The 13,528-nt window shown below is 42.5% G+C and overlaps 1 protein-coding gene across 3 annotated transcripts in view; it reads left to right on the top strand.

The window, feature by feature from the left end:
- Positions 1 to 13,528, top strand: part of PTPRR (protein tyrosine phosphatase receptor type R) — a 222,929-nt gene that overhangs the window by 197,312 nt on the left and 12,089 nt on the right. For all 3 annotated transcript variants that reach the window (XM_075931784.2, XM_075931780.2, XM_006121562.5), the window contains 3 exons: positions 1,312 to 1,391; positions 5,370 to 5,507; positions 11,281 to 11,391. In XM_075931784.2, the coding sequence (XP_075787899.1) occupies positions 1,312 to 1,391; positions 5,370 to 5,507; positions 11,281 to 11,391 (329 nt within the window). The remainder of the gene's footprint in view (positions 1 to 1,311; positions 1,392 to 5,369; positions 5,508 to 11,280; positions 11,392 to 13,528) is intronic.

Genomic DNA, 13,528 nt, shown 5'->3' with positions numbered 1-13,528 from the left:
AGATAAAATAATGTGTATGATGGTTATAGCCCCCTGATAAAGAGAATTTAGCATATGGTTTCACAATTCAATACACATGACCTTTTTACACTTTGCTTGGATTCCGCCCACTAATCCTCTCTTCAGGGACTATTTCCAGCAGAGTAGGTATGGTAACTTCAAACAGCTGCTACTTTTGTTTTATTTGTCTATGCAATCTGCCAGAGAAGAGCTTCCTTTTTTCACCCTAAATGTGAGTGAACACAGTTTCTGTTTGATTTTGAAGGGATGACATTTTTGCAGAAAATGAATGGATGACTGTAAAATAGTGCCTACTGGGCAATTATATGGTGGGTTCCTATGCACCTTCCTCTCTGTTCTTTCATAGAGGGGACTGTTGAGTAGATCTAACAACTGAGAAATGTAGTCTCAGTTCCAATCCTTTAGGGTGAAGAGATTCCCCATGAGCCCAGCTCCATAATGCACAAGAGATTAAAAATTCCCTGCATAGGGATTTAGCATCCCACCAGCCCTGTGCTCAACAGAATTGCTTCTCTCCCGGACCAACTAGGACCACACTCCAAGGCCATGGAGGAGACTAGGAATGGGATTTGCCCCTAAAATAATAGGCAATTGAAGGAAAAAGTTCTTATCGTTTGGCTATACATATCTCCAGATACACGATGCCTGTTCAAATGGAATGTTTGTATGTTGAGTTACAACGAATGTTCCTTCTATACAAAAAGACAATTTGCACTGTGCAGAAGGATCAACACAATGCCTTTGCCTGATTTAAGGCTCATTTAACCTTGAGAACATGGATGTTAAAGGAACTCACATGATGTTTAGGTCATTTGTCAATGCTCAGTCTAGGGGTAAGTCTACGCAACGCAGCTATTTTGGGATACTGGAGGTATCCCAAAATAGCTACCCCATGTCTACACAAGCTGCCTGTTATTTCAAAATATTTTTTTAAATAACCAGTGTGCTATTTCACCATCCCAGTAAAGCTTGTTGAATGAGGGTTAAGGGATGGCTTGAAATAGCACGTTATTTCAAAATTTCACACTATGTAGATGTGCCACATTTCAAAATAAGCTATTTCAAAATAAGATACGCAATTTGCATAGTGCAAATTGCGTATTTTATTTCGAGTTTAGGGTGCTCTGTAGATGCGCCCTAAAAGAGAATTTCACCAAAAATGCAAATGCAGCACGCAGATAATGATAGATTACTTTGTTCCAGCCAGTTGTTGATTCACTTCTGTGATTCTCCACAGAAATCTTTTCTTTGTGATATTCTTTTCAATGTCCATCTTTTCTGTCCTCTTAGATCCACTAAGCAGAGTGTGTTTGAAACCAAAGAATCCAGCTGACTCCTTGAGCACCTACATAAATGCTAATTACATTAGGGTAAGTAAACACACATTCTTTGTGTGCTCCTGAGACAGTATTCTATTTTCCAGCTAAATAGTTGATTTTGTTAGGACTCCACTCTCCTTTTATTTCTGTAGTCTTCACCTTGTGTCATATAAGGATCATATCTATCCTACCTTTCTCTCACTATTAGTGAGATAAAGTGGTCATAATAGGGTGTTTATAACAAAGCATCCTGGAGTTATATAAATAATTAACCTGCTTTGATAATAAATATAAATATTTATTTATAAAATTCTTTATTGAAAAATATAAAAGTAATCAAATGAGACAACTAATATTATTCATTTATTGTTCTTGTTTGTGTAAGTCTACTTGCATGCTAAATGTCTCACAGTAGATAAAAGGGACCTATAATTTAGATGTGACACAATGACAAACAGTGTGGAAAGGTTAGGAATGAAGGACAAAGGTTAATGATTTTAGAAATACTCACATAAGACATAGGTCTGGAAGGGACCTCTCAAGTCCAGTCCATTGCTGTCACAGTCAGACCCATTATATAATCTTCAAAGGGGTAGCCGAGTTAGTCTGTAACAGGAAAAACTTAAAAAACAACAAATAGTCTAGGAGCACCTTAAAGACTAACAAAATATGTAGATGGTATCATGAGCTTTTGTGGGCACAACCTACTTCTTCAGATGAAATATAAAATCTGTGATGAAAATATCATCTGAATAATTCAATTCATCTTTTTCAACCAGCTCTAATATGTGTGTGCAAAAATTTGTAAATAAATGTATCCGACAGGCAGACACATACATAGAGAATACATGATGATGTGCCATTAAATGGACTTTGCTAGCATGAGTCCTGGTAAGAAGCATGACTTCTGAGGGTCAAGACAGATTATGCAGGTAGTCCCAAAGGAGCACTGGTAATCTCTTACTACATCCCATCATCATGAACTCTGTATCTTAGACTATATTACAAAGAAACTACTTTAAAAATGTTCTAGACAGTTTTCATATCCTTCTATCAGATGTCTTAATACCAATATGGCCCAGCTCCTCACCTAAAGTAAATCCACATGGCTATGTGGAGGTTTGGCTCTATGAGGTTCTGATGGGGTGCACTAAGCCAGAACGGCCCCACTGCTCTGCTGCACCCTGCCCCAGGAAATAACTTTATGAGAGTGTTGGACCTCCAGGCTTGCCTGGAAAGACATCTCAGGAGGTGTCTTATTGGGCACCATTGAGATCTGGTCAGGACCATCACTAGACATGCACAAAATATTCAAGTGTGTAGGGCACCTGAAAATTTGAAGTACCAAATTTTTGGGTGTCCCTATGCAGATGTGTGTTCTTGTATGCCTCAGCATATGCCACTGCTGGTTCCTCTCTGGCCCATCTCCAGAGCTGCTCTCTCTTGTGCGCTGCAGGACTTCTCCCTGTCCCTGGCCCCTCCCCCACGTGCTCTTCTCAGCCAGCAGCAGTCCACTAGTGACAGCTTCCTGCTGCCAGACTAGTGGCAGAGAGGAGCCCCCAGTCTCTGCAGCTCCACTCCAGCTCCAGGGAATCCCCAGAGCCCCACTAGAAGCTGCGTGAGGGCAGGGAAGAGAGGGAAGTAGTATGGGCTGGTAGTTGGGAAGCCCTGGGCCTCAGGACCCCGGCAGAAGCCACATTGAGAGGGAGGGGGGCAAGAAAAGCCCCAGCAGAAGCTTCATGAGTTGGGGAGGAGCCCTCAGTTGCATAGAACCCCCTAATTTGTAAGTACTGTCCTGGTCCTGCAACAGCCAGAAGGGCTGGGGACCCACAACAGCATATCAAGGCTCAGCAGACTGATATAAAAGAAGCTGCCTGATGTCAGCAAACCAGACCCTGCCTGGAACTAGGGGAGTGAGGACGGGCTCTCCCTAGCCTCCAGCCAAAGGAACCAGGCTAGTGGAGGACAGGTGTGCTGGAAACACCCTGCTGAGTTGATTTTGGAAAGAGAATTAAGTTCTGATGGGTAAGAAACTGTTTTCATTATAACTGATCTCCAAGGGCAAGGCACCTCTTCCATTTGAGTTTATTGTACCTTGGAGGGGATTTGAACTGTGTGACCCTGCTGGAGGGCCAAGCCACAGAAAATCTACAGAGGCCAACTGATAACTTGCAGCTCCTGTAGGGAGCTGAAAAAACAGCAGCACCATGCCCAGACACAGGAGCGTGCTCAAAGAAGCAAGGTAGGAACACACTACAAAGCCCAGCTGTGAAAGTTTCACATGAAGATAAAAGTGACCTAAAATAAATTTTCACTGTCTACAAATTTCATAATTTTTAAGTCTGACTTCTTGAGACTTTCCACAGCTCCACTGGAAAGCAGAAATGCTTAATAAAACACGTCATTCTGCTTTTTAAAAATAGCAATACACACACATATTACTTTCCTCACTTCACATCTGTAACTTTCAAGGCTTTGCATCACAGATATCATAGTGAAGGAGAATGATTCCATTTAAAGAACATTAATACTGATTGTAAATCAGCAAGAGAAATTAAGCTATGTATGGAGTCCTGTGAACTATTGCTTCCCTTAAAGGGATAGAGTACTGTGATGTTTCATATTGCTGACATGGGTAATATTGCCAATTATTTTTTTTAAAATGTAACAGTGAGTAAATGAAATTTCTCATGAACTCAGTATATTTTAAAGCACCCTAGATGTGATGGTATTGTTGATTTTCTGAATGTTCCAACACACCTGTCTTTGACAAGAGATGTTGAGGCATATCACTTAACTCAGCTATGATAATTTATATCAGCTGAGGACCTGCCCCATTGTTCTGTGTAATGGGTCAGTCATTGGATTACTCCATTGTCCCTGAATTTGTGGGAAAGGGTTTTACAATCTCTGGCTCTGCTCTGCCAATCATTTTATTCTTTAATAATTCATTCCTTTTTGAATAATTCAAAGTCTTCTGTAGCCAACAAGGCTCAAAAGAATTCCTTTAATGCTGAGCCTAAGTTCAGTGTACAAGTTCACAGGTTTTCCTTTTTACATGATAAAGATGACTATAGCCATGACTCATTCATTTCCCCACTCCCTCCTTCTTTCCTTTGCTTGCTTATAATTTTCAGGTTTTCTCAAGGTTCTCAGAATGTCCCACATAAAAGGTCTCAGAGGCATTTTCTATTCAAGTATAAATTGGAGCTTCTGAGTATATAAGGATTAACATATTCAAAATCTTTTTCTTTTTAATAAACCTTCATGATACTACTTAGTTTAATATTTCTGTTCTGGTCTCTCAGATGTTTTTATGGCTAACAACAAAATCCTTTGACTATGGCAAAAATACTAATTAACAGGTAGAGCTGGCCTTAAAATTTAGTTTCCATTTTGTGGGAAATTCTGCAGCATCAATGTTTCATCTTATTTCTTTTTGCATCAGCACAAAGTATTTATTGAGGAATTTCATGTGAAATGGAGCAATCTGTTTTGACAACAGGAAAGCCGGCTGCCTTGCCAACTTGCCATTTGCCCAGCAGGGTGACCAAGCAGACTGGGAGTTGGGCAGTTGGGAGTCAGACAGTCAGGAAGCCAGCCACCTACGGAACCAATCAAAGAGAGGCAGCCTGGCCACCAGGCAGGGAGACAGCTATCCAGGTGGCATGAAGCTTACCTGCCCATCAGACAAGGAGCTGATAGGTAGGGCAGCCCAGCAACTTTTCAAGCAGGCAGGCTTGGAAACAAGGGAGCTGGTTGGGCTGGCAAGAAGCTGGACAGTCAGGGAAGATTCCTGAGAATCAACATATTACAGTGGAATATTTTGATTGAATCAAATTAGAATTTTCCAGCAGAAAAACTGTTCCATTGGAAAAGTTTTGACCAGCTCTACCAAGTCATGCAGGCTTTCAGTTCTAATATATCTTGTGGTCTAGATTTCCATTTCTTTCTTTGGAACTTTCACCTACGGGCTCTGTGCATGGCATGAATTTAAATCAAATACTTCTATGTCTGTTTCTATACCAGGGTTACAGTGGCAAGGAGAAGTCTTTCATTGCAACTCAGGGTCCCATGATTAATACCGTGAATGATTTCTGGCAGATGGTTTGGCAAGAAGACAGCCCTGTTATTGTTATGATCACAAAGCTGAAAGAAAAAAATGAGGTATGATATCAACTGGCTAAACCAAGAAGTTTCTCCAGTGGTTGCATTGAAATAAGAGTGAATATACATCTAACAGTAAATACTAGCAGATAACCAGCTTTTAAAATGTTATGATGATATTCACTATGGAAAAATGTAAGATAGATAACTAGATAAGCCACTATATAGCAACTGCAAGAGATGTATAGAACATATCCCAGTATATCTTGAAGACTGGGGGGTGACAGTTATGAGAAACACTCCACATGCTTTTAGTTAGTCTTTGGGATCATTACCTGTTAATTTTTATTATATAGAGAATATTTTCTTCTTTTGGCTGCTATAATGTCCAGGGAAGATACAATCTCTATGTTCCAGGCCTGGAACAAACAAACTCCTAAAGAATCCATCCCAGGTTTTATAAAATATCCTAGTTCATACTGAGAAATATGTTTTGGAAGCATGTAGTCAAGAGTAGGGACACATCTAGCCAGTATGGAAATATATAATTTCTTATGTTAACACTGAGAATACGTGACCATTGCTCATTAATCACTAAGGCTAGATAAGGCCTGTTATACTTTCTGTGACTTTTGGATGGACTCCCACCTGCCTATTTTATTAGCTTTATTTAATACTTGTACAAATTGATGCCTAGTTTTCCATGATGGTACAAGAACACAAATCAACCCCTACAGGGCACTGAGTGTGCATATCACCCCTGTGCAGAGGGACTGCACAAAGTTTATGCATCACCAAGTCCTATTTTAAAAGTTTAAATGAAACATAAGCAGTGCACAGACCTTCTTTAGGGAGTGAACTTTTATGCAAGGCTCGTAATTGTGGCTGATCTCTGACTGAGGGACAGAAGGTGGATTATACTGTCCTTTCGGCATGTTCCTCTCTAATCTGGCCCTTTTTCTCAGTGAGGTTAGAGGCAAGCATACAGTGTTTATAATATATGAAACAGGAAAGCTGAATAACATATGTCTGTGTTGTAAATATCCCACATATTTCCACACCAGGCCTCATTTTGATAATGGAGGCCAGCCAAACCAATGTCTGCGTAACTTTCATAATTGGAATATTTTTGAAAAATCACCCCTATAACAGAATAACAAATATTTGACTAAGGAACTACTGAATTTTAAACACTTACTTCTAACACTGTGGGAGAAGAATGACTTGAAAGACATATCCAATGGTTTCCGACATATCAGGAAACCCTGTGTTTACCTGAATTACTCAGGCCCACCACACTGGTGTTTATCAGCATTGTTGTGGACTGACAGTGGTAATTTCCTTCTAATAAAAGAGGGTGAGACATCTTTCGTGTTCCCAGGCTACTTGGAGAAGGTCTGTGTTTACATGAACTGTTCTGACATTCTAATGAGCAACTCTGGGAAGAAATGTGAAGAACTGCCTGATGATTGTACGCTGGGTTGTTCAGGATTTTGCTTACTACTCAGACAATATATTCACAATATATTAACTTTTTTAGTAAAATATTTACTGCCTACAAAGAAGACAAAATAGCTGCTGTCTGGCAAACTAGCACTGTAATTTTTGCTCCTTTGTTCTCTGCAGCATGCCCTCAATTTCAGGGAGGTTTGTTTATATAACACACACATGCTTGAAAGCAGCACCTCCCATCTTGGCCTTCCAGTACTCAAATCTTTTATGTAGGCACCAAACCTCATCCGGCATAATAGGGTCAGCAGTTCCCAACTGCCAGCCTGTGTAACCACGAATCCCTGTCTGATGGGCCATTGCATGTTGCCAGGCCATGCCCCCAGCATTTATTTAGTCCCACCCCCTGCGTTCCCAGGGAATTCCCTTCTGCACGGAGCAACAGGGTAAGTGGGACAGCTAGGAGCGGGGTGTGCTGAGTCCCTACTGGGGCAGCCTCACCGTGGCCCCAGTTCCAGCTTCAGTAATCACTATGCAGCCTGACGAGCAGGCCAAACGCTGCACATAAAGCGGCTGCCCTAGCCACCAAGGCCAAGTGCTGCATGTACAGTGGCTGTCCCAGACCGAGAAGAAGCTCTGCAGGCCATGGGTAAGGGAAGCCCTGAGGGTATGTCTACACTACCACCCTAGTTAGAACTAGGGTGGTTAATGTAGGCAACCGAAGTTGCAAATGAAGCCCGGATTTGAATTTCCCGGGCTTCATTTGCATCTTGCCGGGTGCCACCATTTTTAAATCCCTGCTAGTTCGGACTCTGTGCCCGCGGCTACACGCGGCACGGAGTAGGTAGTTCGGATTAGGCTTCCTATTCCGAACTACCATTACTCCTCGTGGAACGAGGTGGACCGGCATATCCACAAAAGGGCTTTATTCCGGAGGATCGCGCCAGTCTAGATGCTTTTTTCTGGCTTTTCCCCAAGCCGGAAAAAAAGCGGCAGACATGTTTATTTAAATCCCGCGGGGGATATTTAAATCCCCCGCGGATTTCCCTATTCTGACTTACCTGCTTTGCATGACTTTTCCGGAATTAGGGGCCAGTCTAGACGTAGCCCATGAGTAACAGTGATAGAATCAGGTCCACACTTAACTTTATAAGGACAAATTTTCTGCTGTCATGCCACCAATGACTTCGGTGCATTTATTTCAGTATATAATTTGGCCCCCATTTTACTCTATATGTATTTGTTGCACCTTTTGTATCTTTTGTATCTAAATATAAGATATTTCGAAGTAACGCTGTAGTGTAGACATACCTAAAGTAGAAGCACCAGTCCCAAAGGAAGTCAGTGGCACTTTTCTTAGACAGTTTTGAAAATCCTACCCATAATTATGAGTGAGATGACTACAAGACCCACTTATTCTCAGGCATATGTTTACGAAGCATTTAAATAGGTGAGTGCCAATAATGAAAACTTAAAAAGGGGCCAAGGACCCATAATATGACTGACAAGGAGCAAATATAATGTCACTAGGGCTATGTCTAAACTACATCCCTCTGTCGGCCGAGGGATGTAAATGAATCACTTGGAAAGTGCAAATGAAGCGGGGATTTAAATATCCCGTGCTTCATTTGCATAATCGCATCATGACGCTGTTTCGAACAAGTGCCATTTTGAAACTAAAACTCATTTTTTGAAGAGTACGGGATCTTTTGAAAAGGTGCCCCATTGTCGAAAAACTGAGTATAAACTGCAGTTTCAGTTTCGAAAAGATGCTTGTTTGAAACAGCGCCATGACGCGATTATGCAAATGAAGCACGGGATATTTAAATTCCCGCTTCATTTGCACTTTCCAAGTGCTTCATTTACATCCCTCTGCCAACAGAGGGTGTAGTTTAGACATAGCCTAGGAAAAGTGTTGGGCTCAGCAGGTTTACATAACTCAGTTAAAGACCAGAGAACTTCTTTCCCTTCCTGCACACAGCCATGGCAAAGTGTATTTTCATACCCAATTTGGAGACTGTTAAAATTAAGCTATTGTATTTTATTAAATATAGAGGATATATTAACTGAGGATTGTTTTAATTAGCACTGCATTGTCCACCCCATTGCACACTGCCAATTACTGAACTGCTAAAGAGTTAAGAAAAACATTCCTATGAAGGTGCTGAAGTCTTTGGAGAACAGCACACAGTATTCACATTTATCAAGAAGGTTCAGAAGCTGACTGCACCATTGTCGACAGTCAGGGTACAACCGCATATTTAGACTTTTTGTTTCCCGCATTAACAATGAAAACTAACCTCCCAGGGAAGGGCATGCCTTTCAGATCACATAGCTGATAATGGCCATCTGTCACATGGTGTGGCTGCTGAACTTTTGAACGCTTTTTTCTTATAAATTTATTAGAGTGTTTTCTTGCCGTTCTTGGTATCTTCAGAGAGACAGAGCATTTAAGACGTATGGTAACTCTGGAAGTCTTACAATGCAACAGATGACTCTTCTTTCAATGAAACCAGTCAAATTGGTCAGTGCAATTTCAGTAACAAAAAGTGTGCCTGCCACACTTCTCACATTAGTAAGGTAATGAGCTTTTATTTATAGAATAATGTTTATGCTCCAGATTGCTTGCATTCTGCTCAATGCGCTATTGAGTTATATAACGTACGCCAGCAGTTAGCTCGTGCCTGATTGGTCAAGTTTTACATTTCACTGTAATGTTTAAACTGAACTAGACTGATTTTTTTCCAGTTTTAGCAGTATGTACTAGAAATTGTGTTTCATGGTAATGAATGACATTAAAGCAATGTCTGTGTTTAAGCTATGGAATGAGGGCTGTTAAGCAGCTGATATCTGAATATACATAGTTCTTTGAAGCAGGTGTTGCTGGTGACAGTAGAAAAAGTCCCTCGTGAGTTTCTATGGATGTAGGCTAGTTTGTTCTATTTAGGGTAAGATGGTTCTGTGTATTGGATACTAAAATGTTTTTGTAAACGTCATGAGAAATTTATTTGAAATGAATGGTAGCTATGCTGCAGATAAAATTGGCATTCTACCTGAGAGACTGTTTGATTTTTTAGGTACTGTTTGATATTTACTGTTTGTTCTGCATCTGCCTTTGAACAGATGCTTGGCAGGCTCATTGCTGGAAGAGGACATCACTTTACAAGTTCAATAAGAATGCTCTTTATTTATAGGTTTATTCTAGCATTTTAGACAAGATAATAACATTTTAATCTTCACTGCAGCTCAGAAATTGAATAGACACTTAGACTTCAGTTTATTAAAGCACTTAACCATGCATTTAATTTGTTTTTAGATGCTCTGGTGCATCAGGGCCCTAGATAGTAAATAGGGGTATAAATCTTACGTGGGAGTGGGACAAATCCTGGCCTTTTATTCAGTTTCAGTCCTCGTGCAGGCAAAATTACCATTTAGGGCTTTTGTCTGAAGAGAAAAAAAGTAATTGTTTCAGGATTTCACTCTCTGTGTTTATAAAAATGTACCTGCAAAAATCCAACTTGAATCTTGAATTTATCTTTTGTGTAACGTATTTTTCTTTAGTAAAAATTAGTTTCATTTTAAAGCATAAAATATTACTATAAGTGTTCAGTAATAATGGATTAATATTTTGAAGGCTAGTTTTCAAAAGTTGCCTCCGATTTTGGATACATCTGTTTTTGGGTGCCCAACTTTAGATGGTTTGGGCCTGATTTACACAGATGCTTCTCTACAAATCAGCCCCTAAAACGTTCATTGTGATGCCTGCAATCTTTTACTCATGAATGTTTCTGACATTTACCGTATGGGAATATCATCTTGATTGCTTTCACATGTGCTTTTTGGACAGATACTGTGCTGATAAGAAGGGATGGCCATGGCAAATTTGGGGCTCCTTGAAAAATCTCCCCCTACCATGGCCCCCACGCTGGAGGGGCTCTGGAGCAGTTACAGGGCACAACTTTTCCAGTCTTAGGATGAGAGGGAGGAGGAATGAGTGGGGGGGGCAGGAAATTAGGGGTTAAGATGTGGAGTGGGGCAGAATAGTGCTGGGCCACGTGTGGAAGGGAGGCAAGGAGTAGAAAGGGTAAGGCCATGAGCAGAAAGGGCAGAACAGGGACGGAGCGCCAGGCTTCGGGCTCCAGTGAAGGCCTAGTGCTTTGCTACAATTCCAAGGCTGACAGGTCACCTCAAGCTGGGGCCAAGCTTTCAGCCCCAACCCCGGTTAAGGCCCATAGGGTGCATGGGGGAGACTGAGAGAAACCTGAGAGAGTGGGGCCTTGGCCAGAAGAGGTGGGCAGGGGATTAGCCTCCCCAAAGAGGTTTTGCCTGCCACCCATGAATCATTTAATTAGCATATGGATTCACATTTCTATTTCCTTTTCAGAAATGCGTGCTTTATTGGCCAGAGAAGAGAGGGATATATGGGAAAGTCGAAGTCCTCGTTAACAATGTTCAAGAGTGTGAGAACTATACCGTCCGTAATCTTACATTAAAGGTAATGATCTGGGGCTGTTATGGGGAAATAGCCTTCCTATATCCATAATACTTCACTGTTGGGGTATGTCTACACTGCCACCCTAGTTCGAACTAGGATGGCTAATGTAGGCATTCAAACTTGCAAATGAAGCCCGGGATTTAAATATCCCGGGCTTTATTTGCATGTTCCCGTGCGTCGCCATTTTTAAATGCCCCATAGTTCAAACTCCCTGCCCACAGCTACACGCGGCATGGACTAGGTAGTTCGAATTAAAGCTCCTAATTCGAACTCCTCCTGTAATGAGGAATAACGGTAGTTCGAATTAGGAGCTTTAATTCAAACTACCTAGTCCGTGCCGCGTGTAGCTGTGGGCAAGGAGTTCGAACTACCTAGTCCATGCCACGGGCAGGGATTTTGAACTACGGGGCATTTAAAAATGGCGGTGCATGGAAACATGCAAATAAAGCCTGGGATATTTAAATTCCTAGTTCGAACTAGGGTGGCAGTGTAAACATACCCTTGACTATTAAATGAAATTGAAAGGTAATACATTTAAATGGAAAAAGGGCACTTTTTCCCACTGTTCATTGCCAGAAGGTATAATTGAGCCCTAGCAGTTATACTAAAGCTATTTTACATCATTCTGGCAGTGTGAAAGGGCCTTAAAGTGAAAGTAACTTAATCTCATTTTAAGGCCCTTTATATTGTCTGAGCACTTAGGGATGCCACCTTTCTAATTGCTCGTAACTGGATTCTTGAGGACTCACCCCTTCTCCTCTTCTTCCCTTCAGTCCCTTTCCCCATTGCTCGCTCCTCTTCTCCCCTCCCCCAGTCACTCTCTGGATCCTGGATCCATCTCCCTCACGCCCTCCACCCACAGCTGGGCTCCCTCTGCTTGGGCTACAACAACCTGACAAGGAGCCTGACTGCAGGTAGGAGACAACTCTCGATGAGCAGGGCTGGTGCAGTTTAAAGACCCAACACTGCTGCTCTGCAGTAACTGGGTGTTTGGTGTCTAGTCTGTACAACTAACTGGACACTTCCAGGTCTCCATTTTTACTAGCCTTTGCTCATGAAAACGAGGCATTTGGCAACCCTAACAGCAGTGTAAAGGGAATTAGTTTAGGTGAGAGCCAGGCCCATGGAATTTAACAGGATTCAGGAAAGGATTATTTATATGAGCGATGAAAGCTCCCCACCGTTCATTAGATAAGATAAAAGAATAAGCAATATAAACTTGATGCTTTAGAGCATAAGCCAAACAGTACCTGTCTGGAGTTAGAAAGAAACTCCTACTATGAGTAATTGTCCACAATAAGCCTCCTTCATCAGCTTCTGCAGCATCTGGTAACAGCCACTATTCATAACAGATTGCTGGACAAGACAGGCTACTAGTCTAATCCAGTCAGGCTGTTCCTGTGTTCATACATCTAGGACAGCAGTTCTCAAATTGTGGGTCAGGACTCCAAAGTGGGTTGCAACCCTGTTTTAATGGGGTTCCTAGACTGGCCAAAGCCCAAGTCCCACCTCCAAGGGCTATGGCTTTGCACCACCACCACCACCCCTTGCCAAGGGGAGTGGGGTTTGGGGTTTGGCTTTGCCCCCTCCCCACCTGGGGTGGCAGGTTTCAGGTAGGCACTGGCTTCACTCCTCTCTCCTGGCAGGGGAGGCCACCAGTCATGTGATACTTCCCCAGCCCAGGGAAGGGCTGGGCCAACTGCCCTCCGCTACAGGCCCTGCCTCCTCACCCCGGCTCTGCTCCACCACATCCCTGTTCTGCCCTTTCCTTGCTCTTGCTCCACTCCCACCTGCCACTTCCCCCTCCCCCCGATGTTGCCCAGGGAGATTAGCAGGGCCATGGACCTGGTCTGGCAACAGGGATCTGGCCTCTAATCTCCTCACTCACCGGCAGTGGCGAGGCAAGTGGAGCAATGCACTCTTGGCTCGCTTTGCTCCTTCAGCCATGTTGCTCCACTTCCCAGCAGTGTGTGGGGATGGTCCTGTACCTCCCCAGAGTGATGCAGCCAGAGGAGCACAGCGACCTGGGGCCATTGCCCCACAGCTGCTGATGAGTGGGGAGACAGACCCCTGCTGCTAGCACCAGACCCCCATTCTAGTTCCAGTCCCTTTTCCTTCCTGCACACAGTGCTCGGGG

Source organism: Pelodiscus sinensis, chromosome 1 (assembly GCF_052426305.1).
Source record: "Pelodiscus sinensis isolate ZL-2025 chromosome 1, ASM5242630v1, whole genome shotgun sequence".
Classification (NCBI taxonomy): Eukaryota; Metazoa; Chordata; order Testudines; family Trionychidae; genus Pelodiscus; species Pelodiscus sinensis.
This window is presented reverse-complemented; position numbering and strand designations above follow the sequence as displayed.